This window comes from Polyodon spathula, chromosome 15, assembly GCF_017654505.1.
Source record: "Polyodon spathula isolate WHYD16114869_AA chromosome 15, ASM1765450v1, whole genome shotgun sequence".
NCBI lineage: Eukaryota > Metazoa > Chordata > Actinopteri > Acipenseriformes > Polyodontidae > Polyodon > Polyodon spathula.
This window is the reverse complement of record NC_054548.1, coordinates 14,222,444-14,250,141: the sequence shown is the minus strand read 5'-3', so window position 1 is coordinate 14,250,141 and position 27,698 is coordinate 14,222,444. Positions and strand designations below refer to the sequence as shown.

General features: G+C 37.6%; 1 protein-coding gene across 2 annotated transcripts; it reads right to left on the bottom strand.

Moving 5' to 3' along the window:
• Positions 1 to 1,296: 1,296 nt before the first annotated feature.
• On the bottom strand, positions 1,297 to 27,484 carry LOC121327557 (sushi repeat-containing protein SRPX-like). 2 transcript variants are annotated; one of them, XM_041271642.1, is made up of 10 exons: positions 27,219 to 27,484; positions 20,138 to 20,194; positions 17,167 to 17,358; positions 15,654 to 15,830; positions 10,546 to 10,672; positions 9,221 to 9,342; positions 5,831 to 6,010; positions 3,994 to 4,127; positions 3,233 to 3,354; positions 1,297 to 1,873 (listed from the first exon to the last, which is right to left on the bottom strand). In XM_041271642.1, exons 1-10 carry the CDS (start codon positions 27,286 to 27,288, stop codon positions 1,693 to 1,695), a joined length of 1,362 nt encoding a protein of 453 aa, XP_041127576.1. In that variant the 5' UTR covers positions 27,289 to 27,484; the 3' UTR covers positions 1,297 to 1,692. The 2 variants fall into 2 exon arrangements, with proteins under 2 accessions (XP_041127576.1, XP_041127577.1); XM_041271643.1 differs by lacking the exon at positions 20,138 to 20,194 and having other exon boundaries at positions 27,219 to 27,483.
• Positions 27,485 to 27,698: the final 214 nt, after the last annotated feature.

Below are 27,698 nucleotides of genomic sequence, written 5' to 3'. Positions count from 1 at the left end.
TTATAAGGATAAAGTTATGGATGTCAGGAATTTTAAAAGCTAGTATTAACACTTTATTAGAGTAAATATATTACAAATATTAGATTATCTAAAATGACATCAGATATCAAGTGTTAGTAATAGATTATGTGGGATCTCTTAAATAATCCTTAACCAAACATTTTAAGCAGTGTTTTGTTAAGGACAGTTTTTATTTTTGAAGTTTGTAGTTGATGAAACACTTTTTAGAGAGGGTTAAAAGTTTATTGTCATTTTTACTCGTAAAAACCCTAATGTTTATAAACTCTAAGTCAAAGTTTTGTGTATAAGGCCTTATATTACATCCTTTATAACACTGAAACTTTGTCACCCTAAAATGTAAACAGATATGTATTTTCACTTGTCAAAAGTCAGTCTTTAGTTTGTAAAATACACAGTATATGTTTGATTTTCTTAATGTTGTATAATCAGCCATTCTGAAATGAAAATGTGCCAGTGCGTTGTGTAAATGAGCATGTACATTGTGAGAAGCTCTGTAATGCTAAATGCTACTGATAGAACTGTTGTAATAAATGATGTTCAATTCATTGTGACTGTCTCTGTCAATCTTACTTTCATAGCTGCGTGCTTTAAAGAAATTGTTTTTACATTAATTAATATGAAGGTTGCTTATGTAACGGGTCGTGTTATGTGATGCACTGCTATGGATTCTGACTCTGAATGCATTTTGAATAGTGGTTAAGGTGCTTGTTTGCGGTGTGTGAGATCACTGGTTTACGCCCAACATCTGCCCAGTTACATTGGTGCCGTGACTCATATCTCACAGACTGGCTGCAGCTGATCTGCGAATTTTAAGGCATGTGATTACAGATTATGTCCCTTGATATTCTTCAGACTGAGACTCAACTCAAAAGATCACATTTTAATTATGGCTACTATCCTCATTGAGACATAAGTCAAAATAAGAAAACAAACAACAACTGTGAAAAAGATGGGTTTGGACATTGAATAATTGTAGTTTTCAAAGAGGGTGCTTTTTAAAAAGCTGCTGTAAGGACACTGTAATTAAAATGGAATCTGAGGGTAAGTGATAAGATTTTTAATGATTAGGATCCCATAACCCCGTGTTGATTTTCAGTCCACGATTCCAGTCTCTGTTTCAATACTTTCTTCAATAAGAAATTCATCAAAAAAAAAAGGTGCTTTCATTGTTGATTTTTTTTTTTTTTTAGGTCCAAAGACTATTGAAAGCCTTTTAAATGTTTTATAAATTACTGTGTGGCTAAATATGGTGTATAAACAGAAAGATGCAATTTACCACAGAATACAAGAAAGCAGGTTATTTTAATGTCTCACATTTACTGATATACCAATAGAAAATACCAAATCAACCACTTGCAATTGGATTGACATAAATGACAGTATAAAATCAGACAAGTCACAAACTGAAATATTTCAAAACATAAATATTAAAACAAACATTTTGTTTGGGCTACATAGATGATGAGATTTTCTCCCATGTTAAAAAAAAAAAAAAAAAGATTGGTGGCAGCATTTAAATAACAGAAAACCCAAATGTATAAGCCTATCAAGCGTACTGACAAACGTGAGTATGTAACTTTCTGTACATGTTTATATAAAAAAAGGCATGCCTCTTTGAGTAAATTCAGGTAGAAGACTTGATCCCGCTGCGGGGCACAGTGGACGATGGAATTAATTACAGGTCTGTCCGGCCTCTGCCTGCACTTTCATCTCTTCCTTTCTGAGAGGAAAAGTATCGATCAGAGTGAAGATTTCCGATGCAGTGACGGGGAACGCGTAGCGCTCTTTGTCCATTCCATGCTTGTCAATCAGCACCATGGTGTAACTGGTATGGGAGATCTGCAGCAACAACCTGGAAGAGACACAAAGAAGCAGGTTACTAAGAGCCGGAGTTTAACAAGACTTATTGTCCTTATGTGCAAACTGCCATTAAGCTAATAAGCTAGCTATATAAAATTTTCATTTATACATACGTTTTCAATGAGAAACTAGATATACCTTATTGTCAGTATGAAAGCTGGACATTCCATCTAAATGTTCCAAGCCCACCTACTGTGTGCTGGTGGGCTGCAATTGAGCTTTCTGATTGGTGATACTGAAGTTCAGAGGTGTCTAATGTTATTTTGATATGTCTAATAGTCTAATATGCTTTCACTGTGCTTTTACTTTTGCTACACTTTGCTATTCTTTTACCATGGTATATTGCAATGGCTTATAAGATCACAGGGTTCAGGGTGACTCAATTAAGGTCACAGTAAAGCATTTCTATTAGGGAGTCTAATGCACACCATCCATTTCTATCAGCTGTTTTAAATGTTTATGCAGTTGCAGGTTTGTTTAAGATTCCTGTTCCTGATGGTGATATGAGGCAATGCCTCTGACTGTTGGTGTTTACTGAGCTGGAAAGAGATGGATAGCTGGCAGAAGCATTTTGAATAATGAAGTATGTTTTCCTTCCCATTCTGCAATGGATGTGTGTCAATGACATGAACAACAAATTTGAAAGCGATCTGAACAAGTGTGTATTATCAGAGCAGGATCGACATACAATGAAGCTCTTTAATCCTTTGATTGTACTACCAGCAAGAATAACAGATTTCAGGGAAATGCATATCTACAGAAACGCTCTTTACTGTATTTATTTAACAAAAGCTAACCAGCCCCAGCATGATGTAAGGGGAATGGTATCTTTAATGAAATGATTTGTAAGCAAGGCTAGAATGTGCCAGAGAGTTAATTTTTAATAAACACGTCTGTGACAAAATAACCACGATCAAACATAACCTAGAGAATCATAGAATACTGAGTATGAAGCCAAAAAGGTCACATGACCACAATATGTCCACCATATATGGTAGGTCACATGTCTAAGTGGGGGTTGCCATTAGCGTTCCATTACACTGAAAATATAAAGTTGGCATCTGTAGCAGGGCAGAGCAGCCTGTGTGTGTCTGTCAGCTTCCTGGTATGGTGACATCGCCACGCAGCCGTCCTGCCACAGCACCTCAAATGGTTTTTGATATATTAGCAAATTAAGTAGTGCTGGTGGAATGGCAACTACACATAAGCTTTTCTCACAGGTATGTAGAGCTTCCTCCCTCCCTTCAGGTTGGAAGCCACATCTATAAAGCTTACCTTCTAATGAGGGTGCATGTTGTTTCTGATACAATCAGTAATCTCTCAGCGGCAGGTGTAATAAAGATTTGCATACCTCAATTGCAAGGAGAGGCCTGGTGGGATGAGCCTGTGTCTGATCCTGCCAATCTGCGCTGGGTAAACCCCCACAAGTTCAATGATGGTGATGTGTCTCATGTCCACACCACACTGAGCTTGCTGAAACAGTAGGACAAACAGGAGAGCCAACTCAATATTGAAGGATGGAACAAGTTCTAAAGAATATCATATAAAGCGCTGTATATTACAAGCCGGTATCCACCTCAAGATGGGCTTTCTGAAAACCAGCATGTATCTTACTGCACTATATACCAGATGTTTTGTTCTAAAATAACAATGTTTTGCTGCACACAAGCATTTGGATTTTATGAAAACTAAGCAAAATATGGACTTCGTTTCTCATTTCAAGGCTATAAAGTCTGTGGGGGATATATATATATATACTTTGTTCTGATAAGAATTCAATTTAAAGGTTATAGGTTTCAGTTGTAATTGTTTTTTTGTGTTTGATGTGATATTTTTTTAAGGTAGTAAAAATAAAATTAAAAAAACATTAGCTTAGATCTTCGCAAAACTAAACAGCTGCAAGGGGGTAAAGGGGCAATTGAGCAATGCAGCCCTGCTTCTGGCTTGAGCTAGAAACCACTGACCAATGTGCTCCACATTTATAGGGACAAAATCATTATTTTAAAAATTATTTTTAGGAGACAAAATTTAAATAGAACAATTTTTATTTCTAACCAGGTTGAATTTTGTTTTTCTATCTATACTGAGCGACCAGCTGGATTTGTCACATACCTGAAGAATTCCCATCTGGAACCTGTAGTTATGATTGGCTGCAGAGGGTGCAGACACAATGAGCAGCCGTCTCTTCTCATAGAACTGATCCAGCAGGGCAGCAGCGGACCTCACCGCTACATTTATATTCATAGCTGCAATGAAGCAGTGCGGAGAGGTCACCAAAACCCTCGTGCAGTACACACCATTACCAAACCACTAATGAAAATGAAATGACCGCCAACACCCCATTCTGGTTCCCCAGCAAAATAACCCAAACGTACATTAATCACCATCTAAAAATTGAAAGCTGAAGCTTCTTGACTTCACACAGCCTAGACCTTATTTACTGGTCGGCAGGGCACAAAAGATCATACGTTTTAGCAAGCCAGCATGAAATTGAAAGCGCTTTAGCAATTACTGCTTTACCACCTAAAGAGAGGATCTCGGTGATCTCAAAAGCTAGTGGGTCAGATTCATTAAGGTCTTTACACAAAAATACTATTTAAATCTGTTTTAGTCAAAGAAAAAACAAATGGTTATTGTTTAAAATGACTAATATTAACCAACTTAGGCACACTTTTGCATTATTTAATTAAACTCCAGCATTGCTTGTTACATAATATAAAATCAACAATTTTATTTTACTCCCCCAAACCCCCCCTAAAAAATCCCTGTGAAAATCGAGTCCAGTGTTTTTAGTATTGTATGCTGTAAATAGTATAATGCAGTATCCTAAACCTTTTTGCATGAAAACACCTGCAGACTTTTTCTTGTAAAGAAAACTAAAATTATGATTCTATCCACTTACCAGAAAAAGAGAAGAAAAAAAAACCTCAGAATATTTACACTGTGAACAGACAACTTGCTCGTAGAGGTGGATTTATTCCTAATGAACACAACTGTGGAACAGCACTGTTCAATCAAGCTTCCTGACACAGACCACTGCATTAGCAACCATATCAAACTAATGTGTGTACCTTAGGGAAGTCATTGACTGAACAAAGGGAGACCACTCAGTATTTACATTTTCTCATTGTCCTCTTTACACTGTCACATATTAATACAATCTTTTATTGGAATGCTCCAAACATGGGTATAGGTCTGTAGTTTATTTGTGCACGTTTCCATGATATGCACTTATTTCACAAATGAAAGATTATGTAAACCATTGATAGTTACATAGTGAACGAGTTATGAATATTTTGAATCAAGGTAATTACTCTACATGGTTATTCAAACCTTGTAATCTAAAGTCAAAGGAATCCTTTGAGTGAGTTGGGAGATGCAGTAGGTAAATAATGATCTACTGGAATAATCTGGTTCTATCCTTTGAGACCACCATTCTGCGTCTCTATTGAATAGTAATGGTTGCCCAGTCTGCTTTAAATGATCAAGATAAACATGCAACGGTGTCTGAATCCATGCCAAGAGGCAGTCAAAATCGCTCATGGACTGGTAACAAGCTGACACTCAATGTCAATCTCCTAGATAGAAACAGATACATACAGACAGCAAGGTAATACTTTACATACTGAGGGGTTATATTGTACTGTTAGTGGGTAAAATCAACTCTTTGGCATTCTTCTAAAAGCCAAACAAGTAGAAACATTTGTTGGTGTTGAAATGGTGCAACAGAGCTGTCCACAGAGCCTGCAACCTTTCAACAGCACATTCATAAAATGTGTTCTTCACAGACCAAGCTGTCAATAAATCAATAAATAAGAATGTTTGTTCATCTTGTTCTTCAAATATAAATAATTATAAGGTAGAAAAAAGTTCATTTTACACAATGTATATGCCATAGCATATTGGCGAGTTCTTCCTGCAGCTCGTTTATGATCTCTGTTACACTTACGTGCACAAGATGGCTCAGTCCCGGCCCAGGTCAACCCATACTGACACACTCTGGCTGTGCTTCCTTGTAGCTCGAACCCCCCCATGCAGGCGAACGAGCACGTGGCCCCGTAGTTGTCTCCATCGCTGCTGCATTTCATGTAGCCATTTTCTGGGGGATACAGACGGCCACAGCGGCGAACTAGAAGACATAATAAATACAGGTTATCGAATGCGGACTGTGTTTCCATGTGCAAACATGTTCAAATTGAGCTCCGCAACTGGCCAGGAACATGGTCATTTGTTTTATTTTATGGAATAACAGGAAGTAGTGCAACATACATATATTTAAAATGCTAACGCTGTAATGAATCTGCCATCCCCCACGACTAATAGAACAACTGACAGAACTGTATGTATGATTATGCACGATAGATCTGGTAGATGAAATCCACCATCCAGCTTTTGTTTTGGGTGTTAGACTGAGGAAGCTTTGAGTTGTAAATTAACAGGCATTGTGTGTAACAAAAGGAAAGCCACTGAGTTTCATTGATATTATACTTCATTGATTAATGTGCATGGTGTGTGTTGAGACAGCAATCCTTTCATAAAAAGGTCAGCTTGGGAAGAGTATTTGAAAGGTGTATCCCTTTCCTATGACCCTATTCATAAATGAGAAGGAGACACAGTGAATGACAAACACACCTCTGCCGCCCCCTCTATCGTATTTATCTTTGGTAAATTCCGCAACAAGGGCATTCACAACTTCAATATGCTCATCAGAATTCGAAAGCTAAACTCATAAGAAACCAGGTTAAGTCGGATAAAAGTAGTGCTTTCATCATTCAAAACGTTTGTCTAATGAAGTTTGTTTCCTATCATTTGTACAACAGCACAAGAGCATCAGTGTGAGCTTCCACACACTCCTCCTCCAATACCCAAGGTACTATACTCTCAGGATGTGACAGTAGTCCACGGTCCTCGCAATCTAATCATTAACCTCGCTGAGATGTTAATCTGTGGGTTGAACTATTGAGCTCTTAAAGTAAAGTAACTAGTGCCATCTTGGTTTGCTCTGGAATTTATTAATATTATCATTATTATTAAAACCAAAACAAGACAAAAACCAAAACCCTCTCATAAAACCCACCCGCTCCATAGTAACAGTTCATAGTATTATTATTATTATTATTATTATTATTATTATTTTTACTGTAGTAACAATTCATATATTATTATTGATTATTATAATACTATTATTTTTATATTACCCTGATAAACGGTTTTATATCGCCTTGCTTAATATCATGATCTGTTTATTATCACGATTTTGCATAAGCCACTTGCCATGCACCATAGGTTCTTTGAGAAATTACCTCTCTTAATATCATCTCACAAACCCGCTTATATGTTCTGTGCAGTCTGTCAAATGCTGCGTGGCTGGGCTTTACTAAGTAACCACTGGATAGAATTGATTTTCAACGCAACTAACAACAAATAATCATCTCGGCTGACAAACTGACATTTTGTGCAGCCTGTCAAATGCTGGCTTAATGGGATACAGTTCAGTTACAGAACACCAACAAATCGCCCAGTTTTTCTTCTTTAACACAGTCAGTCTTTTACAAATGCACAGAAAAAACATCAAGTGCAACGTCTAATTGATAGCTCTCATCAGTCGACAATTCATGCCTTTTTTAGATAATGACACAAACTCTTTTGTTCCAGTTCATGAAACAAAGCGTACACATATGCATGTGTTTAAATGTAAAGAATGACTAAATGTACATTATTAAAACACTGCTCTTTAATTCACTGTTAGTTTTCTTTTATTTTTTCTCACGCTCGTAATATGCTGTCATAGGCAAACAGGAAACAAGGTTTGTATCACAACCCCACTATAAATCACGAATTATGTCTGCACGGCAATCATAATATAAAGCAGGTTCATCTGTATTGTGAAAAAATGAGAATAAGGGAAAACAAACCATAGCATTCCATGTATACACAGAAATGCATGAACGTGTGTAACAAACACACACACACACACATACATGGTCATGTGCTGTAAAATATACTTGGTTTGTATTGTACAGGAGAATCTATAGATTGGAAAGAGGGGAGTAATCCTAATCAGAAACGTGTTCCAATATTAAAAGTTAAAATAGAAAAGAATAAGGTGATTGGGGACATGGGTAGGACTACTATAAAGCTAGAGAAGTAAGCACACAAAAAAGCTAGTAAGCCAACCTTTAATGTATTTCTAATATATATACATACATTTGAATGTAGGGGTTTTGCACAAACAAGCTTTGATATCCTCAGACATCCAAGACAAGAACAAAAAAAAAAAAAACAGCTTTCAAGGTACCAGGTGTTGAATTACTGAGGCTGTCATCTCATTTCACTGCATTTAGACAGATATTTCTCACCTACGGTTTATCATTATGATGTGAAATGAAAGGTGAGAAGACACAAAACTCAAAGCTCAAAGACTTTAGCTCAAAGTCATGCAAAATATAAAACACAAATGTGAAGAACTGAACAACCAGGCAGCTGCTGTAGTACAAACAGTGTATCTTTCAAAGAACAGGACCGGGACTTTCAGATTCAAAGCACTGCACTTCGGTTTATTGAAACTGTATTTACTTAATCTAATACAATTCAATGATAACACACTTAACACAAATAATAAATTATTTTTAGTTTAAAGTTTAATGTTAACACCACTGTTAGATTTGAATAAAAGAAAGAAAAAAAAACAATAACTCAAGATGGCTTTCATAGCTGTATTCAAAATGGATTTGAAAAAGAAACTGACATCCCAAATGTCAACAGTTTAATATACAAACTTCAATTCCCCCAGCTGTTCTAAAGTAGTCCAGTTCAGCCAACATCCTTGCCTTAAAGATAAACAGGGTCATGGCACAAAAACATAGATGTTTTTCAATTCATCTGGTTGGCCGATAGCAGGAAATATATGAAAATATTCTGTACCGCATAAACTATGCAACTCTGATTCACTAGTTTCTCCCATCAATGTTCCTGTACTTGCATGTGGTCTTTTTGTCTTGTGTTGCCATGTGATGATTACGTGTACATGTTTTATTGCCTGTATTGTGAACACCTATTTTCCCCACCCTGTCACTCACATGTATTGTGGTTGATGCTCGTGAGCCTTCTTGGACATGTCATGGTTATCTAAAGCTTTTAGTTTTTACCTGTTTCTATAAGGAATCTGTGGATTTATTGTATAACTAACACATGCAGTAACACTTTGCAACATGTCTCGACAGCTCGGTTTTGGACACAGGCTCTCATAAGACCACGACAGCAAAGGGAACAGTTGAGTCATCAGTGCAAGCATACCTGAATAGGGATATTCGTTTGCGATTCGGGACCGAACACCCACCTCGCACTTTCACTGCGAATTTGCAGGTACCCTTGTTTCCTGCTCTGTCAAACACGGTGTACTGGATTTTGTGATCTCCTTCTGGAAAGTAAGAGCCTGGAGACATGCCTTTCAAAGTGACACTAGAAAAGAGAATAACTATTATCAGACACAAAGCCTTTAGAAATAAACCATCCCCTTTGTTAACATCCTTCAACATAAGCTATTCGCCATGCAATAAAATACAGACTCTGAAAAGTGCATTATGTCACACAAATGTTATTAAAAAAAAAAAAAAAAAAAAAAAATATAATTCAGTAACTAAAGTTATGGGTGTTACAATGTGAAAACGATTCATACATACATAGCTTAGCCAATGCTTGTCAAGTCAAAGGGTATAGGATATGTAAGCAAGAACATATGGAACGGTGTGCAGTAGTTATACAATCATCACACGGCCTGGGTGTGTTGTGAGACACAAGGTGAACCCAAGTGTAGCTTTGGAATGCCATCAGCCAGTCAGAATACAGAACATTTCCAAGGCATTTTATAGAAAGACTTCTATTAGCAATTCTTTCAGCTCTCAGTAGGTTAGCAAAATAACTGTCCAGGGATAAGAAATACATACTTTTAGTGTCTTAAACTGGAGACTAAAACAAATAGATGTGTTTTAAACACTATAATATCTTAATTAAGTTGGTGAAAGTAGCATTATATGCCCCATATTGACATCTTTGATTTAAATTCCACAAAACATTTAGAACCAGCTCAGAGCACCTAAACAAACAAACAGGTAGTGAGTTCTGCTCACCTTTACCAAAGAATTTCGGAACTGAAATAAGAAACCAAATTGTGATTATAAATGGCAAACCACATTCAGTGGATATGGCCTGCATGTGGTTTTACATGCGAGAGACATATTATTGAAGTTGTGGTCTGTATGTGGGTTGCCCTTCCAAATAAACAGGCAGGCCAAATGGTTTTCCGGTGGTACTTCTGCTAAGGGTATTAGATCCAAGAATGATACAAAATCTACACATTATTTGAAATGGGTGTGCATGTACATATGCAGTATTGTATAGTATTATGAATATTTCATTGGGTTCATTCAGACTTGTCTGGATGTTGCAGCTAGATGGCTTTTGCTAGCAAGGAAATGTTTATTTAGCACAGGTCCATGTCAGGGTTTGACAGTCGAAAGCCTCTAATAACAAGTAAGGTGCAAACTTCGATCCTTATCATGCAGCAACACATGCCAGCTTTGTTTATGCATCCAGCTTTCAAAGGGTCAGACTGTCAGAATTGTACCATCCTGTTTCCTTATCTAGCAAACAGATAAGACTGACTCGGTCAAAATGCCGTCTGCGGTGTCTCGTCCCTCAGGGGTTTCCCAGTACACTCGGGCAGTCAGTGTCTCTGGCTCGGCGGTCTTCTCTTTCACACTGGGGCACTTGATAGTGGGCGGTTCCACATCTGGACAAAAGGGAAAAAACAAGACAAGAATGACAAATAATAGAGATCTGCTATTTAAAATGGAGTGTTTCCAGCAGTGCCAAGCTGCCTTCTTCAAGTCTGCTGAGACTGTTGATTTATTTTACAGTGTCTTCTAATCTAGGGGGCTCAGAATGATTATGTAATGATATATCATTTGGTCCAAAGGCACGTTCAATAATGGTATGCATTGGATCTGGGAGGCCCATACCAACTAATTCCATTTCAATTCAGTTTTCCCAGGATAACAAGTCCCTGAAACCACGAATTTCCACAAACATCCTGGGGCAAATGACAACAAATAATACAAACTCAGAATTTAAAAAAAAAAAAAAGCAGTGTAAACAAACTACCAGTTCAGTGGCTTCATTTCAAGAAAGGAGTGTAACAGTCTGACAAGCTTGCCTTAAAACTTTAAATCAAATTATATCAAAAGTTAGGAAATTCACAGTGAAGGACCAACATAAGAAAATGTGGCACACTTTATTTTATATTTAGACAGAGAAAGTAATCTCTGTTCAACACTTCTCAAGGTCTAACACGATGAGACACAATGGACAAATTCTGAGAACATGCATAGAAAGGATTTTTCTGGTAGCTTTCAAAAGTAAATTGTTATTTAGATAACCCTACAGAACATATGATTCTGAACAAATTAGCGACCTGTGCCACTAGAGGACTCCTGCTGTGCAAAGACATGGAAATATCTGACATTTACAGCATGAAGAATGACCTTTCCTTTAGAGTGTTACCATACCCAGCAACAACTTCTTGTATTTGACTGAAACGATTGAATTCTACACCTCTGCACACAGGCAGGAGAAGTCACGACAGATTAAATATTTGTGAAGATATTTCCTCCCTTGGAAGCCTTCAGTACTCAGGTGTTGTTCTCTGATGTACATGTATTGTGAGCAATACTTAGGTTAACTGCATCGCTGGACAACGTACGACGTGTGTAAACTAGATGAATCAGGAGCAGGTACTTGAATCACTTCACTTTTGTGAACTGTATGACGCACATTAATGTCACCTGTTCATGTCCTTTAATACATTAAAAAACAGATGATACCTGCTGTATTTTTTGTTCAAGCCGATATTCAACAGAGGTTTAGTTCACAGAAGGCAAGTTGGTTGCTCTGGGTTTTAACTGGCTGCTTACCAGTTCTGGAATGTCACCAAGACACCTCAGCGTTTTATTAATTTCCCTAGCCATTGTTCATAAATTCCCCTTGATCTATTTCCAAAGCTCTGCCTCCACAGCCGTGAGACAGTTAATCTCCCCCGTATAGGTTGTTAGGTCAGTTTCACAATCCAGTACTCTGGCCTCTGGGTGAGAAGGGCTTTATTGTCATAAAAAAAGCTTGAGAGATTCAGTCAAAAGCTGTTCCTACATTCTAATTGTTTATTGAATTTTACTTATTAGACTCCTCTATTGCAAAGGTTATTTTCTCCTCTTCCAGATCTGATTGGCTTCTTGTCTTTATCTTCTAATTAACATCTTATTTGCTTTGCTCCAGTTGGCCCATGTTTGTTCTTGCTTACGTCTGAATTGTATTTCCTGGTGTACTGATACAGTACAGACAGACAGACAGACAGACCAGGGGCTCATTAACATTCCAGGTCAGTGCTGCTAGTTACCTTGGCACTGCTACAGTGACAGCTGCATGGTTCCACTCATAGTAAGACAATGGGACACCAACAGACTGCCTGGGACATTAAGGGGTTTACAATATTGTCTTTATGCAGAGGATAGAACGCCTATGCACTTCACTGGACTGAGTGAAACATTGAAGAACTGCCTAGAAAATGAATAGAGACACAATAAAATCAAAGAAATCAAAGAAATCAACTTCACACGCTGTGGTAAATGCTCCTAAACCAGCTCCCTGAAAGTGGCAAGTTTATTTTTGGACTAACCGAAACTGCACACTTTGACTCATTGTATATTTAGTGTGGCTTCAGCAGTTCCTGTACAGTGTGTGAGAATGTCTGTATCTCAGGCTGTTGGGCTCAGAGGCAGTTTGTTCAGCTCATTGCTCAACATTAATACAAAACGGGCACAGCAGCAGGGGGCTTGGAGTTTTGATACAACAATGTCCTAAAATTACCATGGTATAATCAGATCTTATGTGTGAGAATGAGGTGAGGCACAGATATTAGTTTGCAGTATTTAGAGCCACGCGGTCCTGGTTTACTTCCAGTTTAGCAAATGAGTCACTCTGGGGCAACTTCGCTTTCTTGTGACTGACTCCAGAAGACACAGTTCATATTCGTCAATATTAATTAGATATATTTTCTGAAAAGTCATGATTCAATTATAACAGCCATTAGTCCTTCTTCAATGCTAAAGCCAAGAATGTATGAATGTTGCATGTATTATTGTGAATAAATATGTCATAACTTTATAAATAATGGCTCTGGCATGGATAGCATGAGGTGAATACATTTCACCAGGGGTTGGGCTCTTCCCAGCAGCACTAATTGTCAAAGAAAAGTGTGTGTAAAGCTCTTTTATTTTCAAAGAGTGTGGGAAAATCTGGCCTCCTAAAAAAAACAAAACAGCAGGGAGGTAGTGTTATGTGTCTCCACAAAGTGAAACAAAAAACATAGATAAAAAATATGCGCGCTGATAAATGTTCAAAATATATGTTCTGACCACCAGAGGGAGCAGTAGAGAGAATGTGTAACAAAACTATTTAAAGCTGACCCAACTGATCTGTCAAAATTGGGGAATACAGTCACATATCCGACCCTATAAAATTTTGACTTCGGTAACGGTTGAATGAGTGTGACACATATCTGATTATTTCTTTTTAGTCCGTTACAACACTTGTCCTTTTTGTTTTAGGGAACACAAAAAAGACACAATGTCAAAAATACACAGCTGTGTTTTAAAATAAGTAGGCTTCCATTTAGATGTACTGTAGTTGGTTTTGTTGGTACAGTACTATATTTTCAATAGAAGTAGTACTGTGTCTTTAGGGTTAGGATTAGGGTTAGGAGTGGCACATCCGGCAAAGGCTCTCCGCTGGTTCAAGTCCAGCCTACTTCACTGCCAACTGTGGACAGGAGCTCCCAGAGGGGAGGGCTCAGGTCAGCCAGGGTGTCCTTGGCTCACCACGCACCAGCGACCCCTATAGACTGGCCGAGCACCTGAGGGCTTGCCTGTAAGCTGCCTAGAGCTGCGTTGTCCTCCGACGCTGTAGCTTTGGGTTGGCTGCATGGTGGTCAAAATGTTACCCATGCAGAGAACTGCTTAAAACGTAAAATAATTACAATTTATCAAAAGATAATAAAAGAAAACCCACTAGCTTCCAGAATTAAAATAGTATCCAAAGTCAGTATTCAAAATTGCAGAATATAATGATCGATGAGGCCCTAATGTCACAGTTCACTTGCAAATGAATATTCGCAAAACCAACTAAAGATCACAGATTTAAAAAATACATCACAGTATCTAAAAGTGTTTAATGATGAACTGTTTTACATTACCGTAGCTTGTCTCGTTCGCTTTGTGTAACTGCACACTAAAGACACACTGATTTGGCATGCAGAGAGAAAAGAAAATACGGTCTGTGATGGATAAACAAGTACACTGTAACACTGAAGAGATGGGCTTTGTATCAGAAAACTGGTGACAGAGTCCGAAATCTCGTGTGGCAGGTAAGTGCATTAATCTGTTACATATATAAACGGGGATTGATTTTATTCTTAATATAAGGGTGGTAAAACACGACTGATGTGTAACTGGTTAACGGATATCTGATTGCTGACTGTACACACACTGAAAAAAAACACAAAAACTGTATATATAAATACATCAAAAAAAATTATTATTATTTTTTTTGTATGTACAAAATGTTTAAATGGACTAAAAAAATATTTATTTCAGGAGCTTTCAGACGAAAAGCCTTTCAGCTGTGTAGAAAGCAAAGAAACGTGTGTATTATTAGTTTGGAATACAATTTGACAAATACATTAATATAAGGATTTTAAAAAGCCTCATTTTAAAATGGAACACTGCAGCCTTGAAGAAAACTGTGACGTTTCTGCCACCTGTTGGCCTTTCTTGGAATTACTCTTTTTTTTTTTTTTTATGGCCAGTTCTGCAATAAAAAATACTAATTTCTTCAAAGACTCAAGGGCCCATTTATTGATCAAATTGCAAGTCTTTATTTATTTATGTGTTTAATTATTTGGAAAGAATATTGTTTTGAGTGTATATTTGTTATAGAACTAGAATTAACATGAGTTCAACTTGATTAAAAATCACAATGCTACCAATTTTGGAGAATATTTCCATATTACTAAAATGGATTCCTCAAAGTTCTGTTTAAATGTGCCATTGTATTCTAAATTAAAAAAAAAAAATGTGAATGGATTTAATGATGCTCAGGAGATTACTCACAGACTTACAGGACTTTGATGCTGTTCTTAATATATATTAAAAATATATAAATTAATAAAATAACTCCATTACGTCAGGTTTGCATTAGCATTGTTTTTGCATTGTATGTAATTGCAGCTATCTGCTTGTTTTATCCTTGAATTGAACACATTTGGACAGAGAGCTCTATTAATCCGAATGTCTTTTAAATCTACAGCCTAGATCTCCTGCCAGATTTCCTCACAGTCTAGAAACCTCAGCAACAATGGCGTCAGATGAAGTCTACAGGGAAATGGAGCTCTAACAATCATGCTGGTTTTACTCTCCAGGCAAATTTAAACTGAAAAAGATCTGTTTTATCTCTAATTGTCTGCTTACACCCTTGCTTTTAGCACACTTTAAAGCAATTAGTTACATTTAAAACTCTCATCGATAAACCACTGGAAAAAACATCTAATTAACAAATTACAGCTTATTATTTAGTCAGCATGAAAGCTTCTGCATTTCCACAAGACAATTAAATAAGGCAATTAAATGTATAAGAAAAAACAGCTGCACTGTGTTCTAACTTACCCACACACGCTGTGTGCTTCCCGGTCCAAGCTTTGTTACTCATGCAGGTCACAGACTGCTCTCCTTTCAGCTGATAACCAGGGGAGCAGAAGAACTGGCACCTGGAGTTAAAATAAGAACCATCGGAACACTTGACTCCTCCATTGGCTGGCAAAGTCAGTTTTGGGCAGCGGATTTCTGAAACCAAGGAAATTACAGGAGTTGAATAAAACTGTACCGTGGGATATCATGGTATAAGCATAGTGCATACATTGACTGTGGTAAAGTTTTACTGGGGCAATATCAGGCCAGGAAATAACAATGACCCAGGAGCATACATAACTACAAAAGACCCATACATGAATCCTGAGGTGAACTACTGCCGAGGAAAGCTAAGCTGGCAAGTGTTCTGGCTTACACCTTCATCACTATTAGCCAGAACATTTGTCAACTTCCATTCTTGTTTTACCTCAGAAACAATGACCAGGGATAAATTACAACAGCATACTGGCATCCATATTTTATATTTATTATATTAAAGAGTTAGTATGTTAGGAATTCAAGTTTAGGGCAGTTTTATATTACAGTATACCTTATTGCATCTTCCCTTACAAAAGTTTACCATAGTAAAATCATAGCAAAGTTTTATAAAGCATGGTGAAAGCATAGGTAAACATAGGTAAGCATTGTAAAGAACAGTAAACTATGGCACATTATATTTAAAACATGACAAACTATAGTATTTTCTGTCTTTCTTTCCATATAATGGGAACAAGCACAGAAAAACTGCACACACACAGTGGTACTAATTCAACCACAACTGAAGCCTGTCTACACAGTGACATGGAATGAGCTTATTTTAGAAATGCAATAGCAACATTCCTATCTCTGGGATACAAGATTATGTGGAAAGAAAGATAGGAAATTGCTCTGAGCCGGTAATGGAGGAACCTGATGCCCAACTTCCTGACTTAAAGCTTAAACCCAGTTCTTGAATTGCTTGGAAAGGGATTGGGGAATCCTAGAAAAGAACCTCTGTTCAGTACAGCTCTGAAGAAGTCTGTGCAGCAAATGTATTCATATCATTCATTACCATTAAATGAATGGAGGCATTCAAACTAGTGACTGCGAAGATTCTAAAACATTCAGCGGCTTACTGCATTCTCCAGTAGCTGAATGAATCAGTGCCCCCTGTTTAATTTAAGCAGCTAATCTTGGAGCTGTATGCCAGAGGAAGCAGATAGGGGGCAGTACAACAAATTGTACAGTGGAGCCTTGCTTCTGTTTCTTGGTTTTGGGGCAGACAGGATAAATCTCGTTTGTCCTTAAACCAAAACCATCAAGTCATTTTTACACAAGGTATAGCATTTGAATTGTCCTGTCCTCCGACTTTATAAAGGAAAACAACACTTACATTTGAAAAACCAATCCTATCAGCTCAGCATCAGCAAGGGTCAAAGTTCAGTCAGTCTACTGCACTGTATCCCTCTGATGATGCAGTACACAGCCAGCAGTGGCTTCTTGTCTTGCTCACCTCTGCATGCGTAGTTGCCTGACCACCGCTTGCTCGACAGACAGTGGACTTCCGGATGCCCTTGTATTTCGTAGCCTTTGTTGCAGTGAATGTTACACCTGGTTCCCATGACGTTTTTGTAGTATTCTCCTCGAGGGGTTCGACACCTGGCTTGGCCGTTTTTTACCTTGATGGGAGCGCACCAAGGATCCTCTGTCAGCAGGGATAAAACAAGGTAAAGTTAGAAGGAGATCCTCCATGTTTGCAATAAATAGTAGGCAAAAAAAGCATCTTGAAGACAATGTGTGATCTGTGACTTAGGAGCAATATCACCTGTTCAGAACAGTATGAATCAGAAGGAGCCTTCATTCCCATTGGTCTGTTCTGAAGGACAGTTTCTCCATTAGCTCTTAATGAGTATTTCACACTGACTTCAAAATGCATACTAATTTGGCAAGATGTAATTATTAGTATTAATACAGTATATCAAACTTGATAACCTTTATTCTCATCGAATACTTTAGCTCATAAAGTATCAGTAAAGAATACAAAATAATATTGTGAAGGTGGGCGTGAATGTACTGATACCCGTCCTATTCTGTTTGTTTCTGAAGTAAGCCAAGAGCAAACTTTGTGGCTATTACTAATGAATTCAAAATATATATATATATATATTTGTTTTATAAAAATATTATACACGTCCTTACATGAGGAATGTTGACGACAAAACATTCAAAAATAATGGTGTAACTGTAAGTTTATTACCACATTGAAATATTTATTGTTACATAAAATATTGATAATATATTTATTGTATATCAATATATAATATAATATAGCATATATAATATAATATCTATATATATTATATTTTATATGCCATAAGACATGTGAGAATGCACATTCCATATATATATATGGAATATGGAAAGGGTTAACTTTCCCAATTAAAAGGGACAATGGTGAGAATGCACATTTGGGTGTTTAATTGTTTGTTAATGGTTTAACTGTTTTATTATTAGTTGTCCCCTGCACCTAGTGTTAATTGTAAATTAGAGCCAGGTGCAGGGTATTTAAAGAAAGCAGCCAATGTGCTCGAGGCTATAGTGTGAAGAGCCAGCCTGGCTGTGAGTGTGTGCAACCGTCAACAAGGTACTGTGTGTGAACCTGGGTGTGTGTTTTGTTTAACTGGTAAACAGCCTAGCTGTCTGGTAGTGGTAGGGTAATTGTTTTTGTGTAGTTATTGTGTAGGTAGTAGTTGTTATTAAAAATAGCGCGCAATCGCTTAAAATTAAATTTCAGTGGCCTGGGTCCTGTTTTCAGGGGGCAACGAACCGTGAGAGTTGCAGGATCAGTTATAAATTATATACACACACAGATACCCATTTCTTTTTATAATGTGACACTAAAAAAGAGATTTAGATCAATTAATTATAACAGGGTCTACTTTAATGATAAACAACGTTACATCTAAATAAGTCTTTTTGATTGTATACTTACAAGCATTTTCATACAGGGTTAATTTATTGTTTAAAGTTTTTATTAAAAAAAGAAATATGGAAATGTGATTAAGTTTAAAGGCAGCGGTGTATTGATCCACCACTTTGCATTAGGATAGTCCCCAATGTGTTAAAGCAGAACCCAATCCGTTTCAACAAGCACTATTGCTTCAAATATTTCTGTACTACTACTGCTTTCTGAGTAATTGAAATACACCCAGCAGGCGATATATTTTTGTTTAATACCTGAGTTTTTTTGCTACAGCAACATCACCTAAATTCCACTAATGTACGAGGCTGATCTAGTCACGTTTCTCCACTTGCTGTCCAGCTCAAGCTGGATCAAATCCAAGTAGGAACAATAATCTCCACCATGTATTATTCCCCACAGCTCAAAGTCAAGCCTTCAAAATAGACTAGAAGTCAGTAGGAGGTGTATGCTTTGCATTACTTGCTGTACAAAGTGTTCCAAAGTGAAACTAAACTGTTTCTGGTGTCTGGTTGACTGCTTATGCAGCTTCATTTCTTGGCTGCTTTTGCATAATAATTTTTTTATAGTTCTGATTTGTGAAAGTCCTTGTGGTTTGGCTGCCACTCTGTACAGTTCCCCTGTTTCAACTGTGTACAGGCCCATGCCAAAAAAAACCCCTCAGATTTCAAACTCTGTCAGAATCTGCTGGTCTTTATCTTCAACTCTTTTTCTTACAGTGCTTGATATTTGCTGCCAGTCTAGTGATCTTTTAGTTAGATAAGAAACCAACAGTGAAACAGTACTGGTATGTAAAATAATAAGACCTATTTGAAACAGTTCAAACACAAATATACAGCAGATTCATTTTTATAGAACATTAAACAACAGACATTGATACCATAAAAACTAAACAACTGTAGACCTCTCTCCTGAGACAAGCAATGGCCTATAGCCCAGTAACATTTACAGCATTCATTTGTTAGACGGAAGATGTTTGGGTAAACCCTTTTAAATGCTCTGTTTAAACATAAACTGTACATCATGTATGTACAGCATAGTTATATCAATCAACCCTTTATTTAACCAGGTATGAGTACTGCATTTCACAATGCTGACCTGACACTATGTGCAATTGCAAAATGCTAAAAACTTGGAGATGTAGTTGTCCAGTATAAACATGTTCCTGGAACGCTTTAGGTTGATGTTCCTGTAGCTGTCAGGACAGTCCTTTACATTGGTTACAATTATTATGGTGAAAGGGAAGATATTCCACTGACATCCTGAGAAGAGAGATGTTGCGTTATTGGAGCAGACATGATGGGACTAGTTTTTGTGCAGTAGATGATCCTGGACCAGGTCGTTTTAATTGTTGTGAGGGTCGATACTGACCATTTGTTTTCTATTTGTTCCCCCTTGCCCTAGTTTGGTTCAAAGCAGCTACGGAGAAACAGCAGGCTTCATGCAGGTTTAGTATACTGTCTTCTTAAACAGGTGCGTATTAGTGATTAGTAAAAGCATTCACCTTCATGTGTACGCGCATGAACATCTTCATCGTCTTCTAGCGCTGTATATCCAGATCCTACAACACAAAATAAATAAGAAACTAGAAACAAAAGAATTTGCATTTTTTTTAAAAATAGCATCACATGCAAGCAGCTTTAGAACCTAAAACAATAAAAGGCAGAGCTCAGCGCGAGAAGCATGTGGTGTGCTGGTTTGGCCATATATCGTGTAATATGGAAAACATGCCTGACAATGAATCTGTGGATTCTCCGTCCAAACCAGCAACATGGAGTTAATTAATCGCCTTTTTGTGGTTAAAAATGTCTTAAAGGTGTATTGTGAATAAGCAGTGCAATTATATTAACTGTGTTGCAGCTACAATGTTGTGCTACCATTGTAATGTGTATAATCATTAGATAGTTATTACACAGAAACACCTTTCTTCTGAAGGCCACATGAATTTGAACAGAATGAAACATGAAATATAACAATTACTGTAGGGTTCCATTCCAGCAGAGGTAATGCAGCACAGTACTTGCATTGCATTAGCACCAGTGCTGGAGTATGACATCCTCAGTAATGGATACTATTGAAGGCGTACAGCATTTTCTGGCTTTTCCCTAGATTTCATTCTGCCTTCATTTCACTAGGAAAAACAATCACCATCCTCCCTGTGCTCTGCATGAGCAAAACTGATCAGAAAGGAAATGGCAGATACAAACTCTGAATGCAGTATTTACCATTTTCCTTTTATTCTTTGTTTTCCTTCACCCTTGTCCAGTCAGATCGCTGCACTCCTTGTGCAAGAGGATTGAAAGTATGTAGACGATGTGTCATAACTACTACATCCTCAAGTTTTGGACTGCTTACGACCCGCTATCATCAGCTGTTATCATAGACTTGAACCCCACTCCTTGGTCTACCCTCCCTCACAGAGAAAAATACACTCTGACTGCTGGGAATCACCCCATGCACATAACAAACTGGAGTTTATACACAGCATTCCAACAGTGCTTGATTTAAAGTAAACTGTGGTGTATGCAGCGCCTTCTCCATACAGAACTGCTTAGAACTACCAGAGCCTCACTGTACTGTACACAGGGCAATGCTGAACTGACGACACAAAAAAAAAAAAAACAACCTGCAGGGCTATAGCAAACCACCAAATAAAACTTTAATAAAAATCAATACAATGTTCTTAGTTGTCAATTGACTGCGTGCAATGCAATCCTGACAACAGCCTCAGGCCTCAAAGTCGAGCACCCCAGCCCCACGCCTATGCAATCAGGAACTAACATATACTATCAATTGGCCCCTATATAATTCAGTATTGTAGCATGTCTGGAGGATACTCCCATAATGTTTAACTTATCAGGCATATGGGCAGCACAGCTGTAGCTAGTTCTCAACAGGGGGGACTGGGTTGTAGGAATGTGTAAATGCATGAACCAGCCTGGGAGCGCACTGGCATGTTAATAATTCACAGGCTCCCCTGCTAAAACAGACCAGGTTTAATAGGTTGTTTTACTGTCATTTTCGGTCAAGCACTGGTTAGTAAGGTGATGAACTTGCTTGGATTTGGGTCATGTCTGAAACAGGGTTTACTGCATAGGCGTGGGGGGGGTATAAATCTGGGTGTAGCGGTCGGGCAGGGAGAGAAGCGGGTTGCAGGCCTGGCGACTGTAACATTCAGGTGCGCCAGGATAGCTTTAGGGACAGTTTGCGCTGCTCCAGCCCCTGCAGTGGCAAACAAAGCAGCTATCCCCTGCCCCGGACTTAGGATTGCTATTCTGTGTCTGTGTCTTAAATTCAAAGGAATACGGTACTGCTTTTATTGCATAGGATTTCTGTACCTCAACAAGGCATCAGCCAATAAGGTGACAGAAATTAGACAAATCTTTTCAGGTCTGCTGAAATCTGTTTCCATTTACCAATGAAGCTGATGCTGGCAAGCAGCACCAGTGACTGTGGTGCCAAGTATTACGATTTGGTCTATTTTTCTTAAGTAGATTTCAGATCCTCTATTAAATTCAAAGCTTTCAGGATACAACGACTTTTTTTTTGAGTATTTTTTTTAAACTTGATTTATATATTACTCTGTTTGGTTTTGTTTTTTTTATTGTGGCTACAAATCATGTATTACTGATCTGCCAACAGTATATTGCAACTAAAAGACCTTTTTATGTGTTAACCCTCTGATGTTCAGTTTCAAGGTTTTCATTTCTTGAACAAAGAACATATCTGACAGACAGGTCTCTATTTTAATGGTGTTAAATGTGTGCTTCAGAACATACACATGGGCCCAATTAGATTGTCTAAAATGCAAAGGGGATTACAATCTGCTGCTGATCAGATTATTAAAACAACAAGGAAGATTTACAGACACCCATTGGAGACAATGGTTCAACACGTAAATTAATACCGTCAAATATAAGCAGTTTAACTTAATTTAATCCCACTATCAATTCCACACTGCTGTCAAAATACCTCTGAGACCGTATATCAAAGAATGAAAGAGAGAAAAATAATCATACAAAATATATATTTACAAATCACCTTTTTCTTAATTGAACTAATTAAAATGTCAGTTCAAGTCCTAAAACAGTTAAATAATTAATTATTGCTGTTAAACCTGGTGTATAATGGTGATCCAGGACCAGATTTAGAACTGTCATTTGTAAGTTTTTTTTTTTTTTTCCTTTTTAAACATGAATTTAAGGTTTTAGAGGAATCCACAGTTTGGACCCAGTGTGATTTATTCTGATCTGCATAGAGTCGATGAAAGGAAAGTGAAACATGTTCTGATGTGGCTGCCTAAGGGTTTGGCAAAGACACAAAGCTGAGGTTATGCTGTGTGTCTTTTGAATAACTCAATAGAATACAATTTAACCATATAAAGGATAAAAGGATCAGTGGCTCTTCAGATCAGTAATGCAAATAGAAGCCTTTCAACCACAGGCTCAATTCCATCACTGGTTGGGTCTGATTAAAAGGCTATGTCCAATAATGAATAAAAAGATTCAGGTGATCTTCACCTAAAAACATACTACAGTTAGGATTAACTAGCATTGTTGCAGGCAGCCTTTCCACAAAGACAAAGACAGATTGTCTAATTGTACCTACATTCTCTCATTTCTGGCCAGTACAGTAAATGCTAACAGGCTATATAAAGCCCCACAATGAACTAGAAACAATTACCAAAGGCAAATCACACACTTTAGTATTCTGGAATGGCAATTAAGACATTGTGTTTTGACTCATTCACCTGGAAGGTACTATAAATCTAAACATTCTACCTACTTTTTTTCACATTACAGACACTGGATATTACTTTAAATTAGTATAAAGGGTCTGCTGGGCTACAGTAACAAACAAAAGCACTAGTTTTGAGAAACGAGTTCTACACTGCAGTCAAGGCTTGCTGCAACACGCAGACAAGCCAGCAAAGGCAGAGCCATGTTGACAAATTAACACACTGCTCTGCAGAGTGACTGAAGTGCTTTTAGTTGACTCTGTGGAACACCGCATTGGCTTGCAAACTAGAGCCTAGAGGAGAGCTCCCATCAAAGAATGCCACAGTAAGTCATTTAATCTGGGAGTTTAACTTTTATTCTTTGTGCATAGTAATGAACGCATACCTCTTTAAACAAACAGAACATGGTTGTATAGGTTTTGGATAAAAAAATTATTAAAAGGGACTTTTATGTAAATGGCTGTCCCTCACATGACTGCAAAGGGCACCCCTGACATATACTCTGTCCTTTATAAAAGCTGCTTCTCACTGCTGGGAGTCACCTCCAGTCATGAGTGAAAAACAGCAGACCTTTGATAAAGGTCGATTGCAGGTTCTCGATTGCCAGGTACTGCTATAGGGAAAGTCGGGGGGAAAAAAATCATTTTATAGAACTTTAGACTTTTCCTGGCACACGTTTCCACATGATTGACGTTGGTGGCAAGCTTAAGGACACAGATATAATGGACTACTCTTCCCCAGCAGAACTGACTGGAACAGAGGATTACTTTTCATTTTATTAACAGCAGGAGCCAGCCTTGTAACTGTAGCTTGCTTCTCTCTTGTCATCCCTCTGATTTTCAGCATGCTGGTGTCAAAATGAATCAAGAAATGCATCTACAGTCTTGAATATGCAATGGAACAGGGCAATTCAATGACATTATTACTTTTGTTACACAAGTCTGAAGATTCTAGTGGAGACCACCAGTCACTGCAACTGCCTGCACCTGTGCGGCGTTTCAACGTCAAACCCTCTGTGTCCCTCGTTTCAACGTCAAACCCTCTGTGCCCCTCGTTTCAACGTCAAACCCTCTGTGCCCCTCGTTTCAACATCAAACCCTCTGTGCCCCTCGTTTCAACGTCAAACCCTCTGTGCCCCTCGTTTCAACGTCAAACCCTCTGTGCCCCTCGTTTCAACGTCAAACCCTCTGTGCCCCTCGTTTCAACGTCAAACCCTCTGTGTCTCTCGTTTCTTAGCGGATACCCAGACAATAACAGTACCAAATAACAAAACAATGACTGTGATAGTGATAACTGATGCTTTTTGACATTTCATGCATCATTACATCACACGATTCTCATGCTTTTTTGTTTTAAACAGTGCTGTTGTATGGATCTTCACAATATGATATCAATGGCAAGCAACAATACATTTGTGGTGATGGGTGCAGTGATGATTATTGGTGACATGGATAATGTAACATGGTCCAATAGCTCTTTACTCAAAATGAATGATCTAATAAGAGAATTACACAGGGGTCTTTCTTACTGCTGTAAATAGTGATAGGTTTTAATACCTCTCCTCTAAAGCTCTAAAAAGCACAATATATTATTTCCACAGTATTTTTGCTGTGTTTTTTATGTTAAAAAGCATTGTCAATAATTCAGCCTCTAGTAGAAACGAACAGTGGGATTAATGCAGATTGTTTATATCATGGGATTGGACCCCAAAATGTTTTACTAGTAACCACATCTTATAAATCTCACAGTCACATGAGTAACCATCCACAGTATCTGCTGGGAACTTTTACAATTGACTCACCAGGAAAAGTTTGACAAAACATTTATTGTCAGCATAATATACAGTTTTTTGGTATCAAAAATAAATCTAGGCAATTTTACTTAAACAGCATAATAAATAAATAAATAAATAATAAAAAAATAAAAATGCATACAGACTGTTCAGACAATATAGATATATTTATAAGGCAGTGTAGGAATTGTAACCAGAAGGTGGGTTCAAATCCCACCTCTGCTACTTACTGACTCACTGTGTGACCCTGAGCAAGTCACTTAATCTCCTTGTGCTCCATCCTGTGGATGAAATGTTAAATCAATGTCCTATTGTAAGTGACTCTGCATATAATGCACAGTTCACAGCCTACCTCTGTAAAGCACTTTGTGATGGTGGTCCACTATGAAAGGTGCTATATAAAAATAAAGATTATTGTTATATCTTTCCTCGCAATTCACCAATTTTTGACAGCAACTCGTTAAAGACATTTAATTTGATACAAAGCCAATGCAAATGTAACAGGCTGTTACTGTAACCACTCCCGACCACAGCAGTTATATTGACCACTGGAACATAGTATGGTGAGTCTGAGCCCTGGACTGGACAAAGATGCTGCAAGCGTCACATCTTGTGGAAGTTTGGCACTCACTAAGTGTGATGTCTTTCCCACTGACAACATTAATTTATTTTCCAGTTCTGTAGAATAGTGTAAACCATGCTGGTCCACAAATAATTTGAAGTACAACAGTTTTTTTTTCCCCATTTAATAGGATCAGCTAAACATTTATATGAAATATACTAGCTTCCAACACCACTGAGGTCTCTTCATCAGGTGAGAAGTAAACACTGAGGTAAAGATGGTTTATTTTACATATCGGTACAGCCTCGAAGCTAGTCTATTTTACAAAATATATAGATACCGTATTATACACTAACTTTGAAACAGTATTTAGGTTCCTAAAGCATCCATACTAAAGCACCTGTCCTTTCAATATCCAGAAACATATTTCATAATCCTACAAAGTGTAATACAGTCTCTATTTGCAAAAGCAACAGTGGTGAATCCTCAAAGAACCCTTACTTGGCACCCAGCAGGTATATACAATCCCATATAAGATTTTAGAACAAACAGATTAATTTAGGAGTTTAGACAGCATACAGTTGACTTTATAGTGAAGGGATTTTTAAAGGACCATTTTATCTTGCTCCTGAACCAGCACCAAGTCTCCTAAACCAGATGAAACACAGTTTACACCTTTATTGTACTGTAGTTTAAAAAAAAAAAAAAAAAAGTCAATTACAGTCTCTTAAATAATGCAAGTCTATTATCTGTTTAGGGGAGGTAGGGCTACAATTCCTACCTTCAACTCAAAGTGGTGGTCAACTTAGCCCATAGAGAGCAATACATTGAAAACATACTGTAATATATTTTGTCCACACCATAACAATGTGGTTGTTCATAGATTATACTAAACGTCCATACTAAAAGAAACGCATTCAGATGGTATGCAAAGAACCACATGACACAAATGCCCCGTTAAATTAATTTAAAGCCATCATTTGAACAGAATCACCACGATATCCAGTATGAATCGGGTTAACTGAAGTTTCTTAAATATGTAACGTTATTGTATAGGGTTAGCTTATTGTGGTTGTTAAACGTGTCCATATTTTAATTTTGTAGTCTTCACACCAAAGAAAATACGGTTGTCATTTCACAGTAGTTGCGCGAATATTCTTCAACTTTCCATACCTCCCTGCTCCTGTCAAAATTCCTCCCACGTCAACAAATTGCTAAGAATGCCCGAGTGGAAAAATAGAGCATTTCATTAAGCTGAATGAAGGCAAAAAGTGTATATACATTGGTAGAAACTTTTGCAAAAAATGTAAACTGCAAAAACAACCGATTCCAACAGCAGCCTGAAAAAAAGTTTACGTACTGCATATAATAACACAATTGAGTGCATTGTGCAGGCTCTATAGTAAAGCAGCGCTTATATAAACCCTAACATTAAATAACAACTCTTTTTAGTTTCCTGCAATATGGTGAGGAGAACTAAACGCACTCCTTACCTCCATCGTATCCATAGGCAGAAGAAAGGTGAACTGCTACAAACAGGAGTAACTTTAGCCAGGTACCCATGTCCAAATATGTCGCTCCCTTTCGCAACACGTCTCCGAAAAAAACTTAAAGAACAAGCCCCATAAGGAAACGCCTATTTACCAGGAAACTGGAGAAGACAGCGTTAAAACTTCTTCCCTGCTTTCTGATCAACTTTGTACACAGCTATACTTGCCAGCCTGAGGGGGAAAAAAACATTTATTTATTCGACAGGAAACTTTCAACTCGTCCCTCCCCCGTTATACTGTTCAACAATAAAACGTGTACAGTCTGTATCTAGGCATGTGTTACAGTGACAGTTATGTTTATCTCTGTGGTCATTCAGGAAAGACACGATATTTAATCGAGTTACAATCAGTTACCTGAGAACATGGTGCAACAAAGGTCCATACACCTTTAAAACAACAATACAACTGACCAATTTACTGGCA

Bases quoted from the DNA above. Each gene is read 5' to 3' on its own strand.
- LOC121327557 (XM_041271642.1), bottom strand. From the start codon at position 27,288: ATGGGTACCTGGCTAAAGTTACTCCTGTTTGTAGCAGTTCACCTTTCT. The intron at 15,831-17,166 runs GTGAGCAAGACA...CCTTGGTTTCAG, and splicing joins AGGCAACTACGCATGCAGAG to AAATCCGCTGCCCAAAACTG. The intron at 6,011-9,220 runs GTGGGTGTTCGG...TATGTCTTCTAG, and splicing joins ATTCGCAGTGAAAGTGCGAG to TTCGCCGCTGTGGCCGTCTG.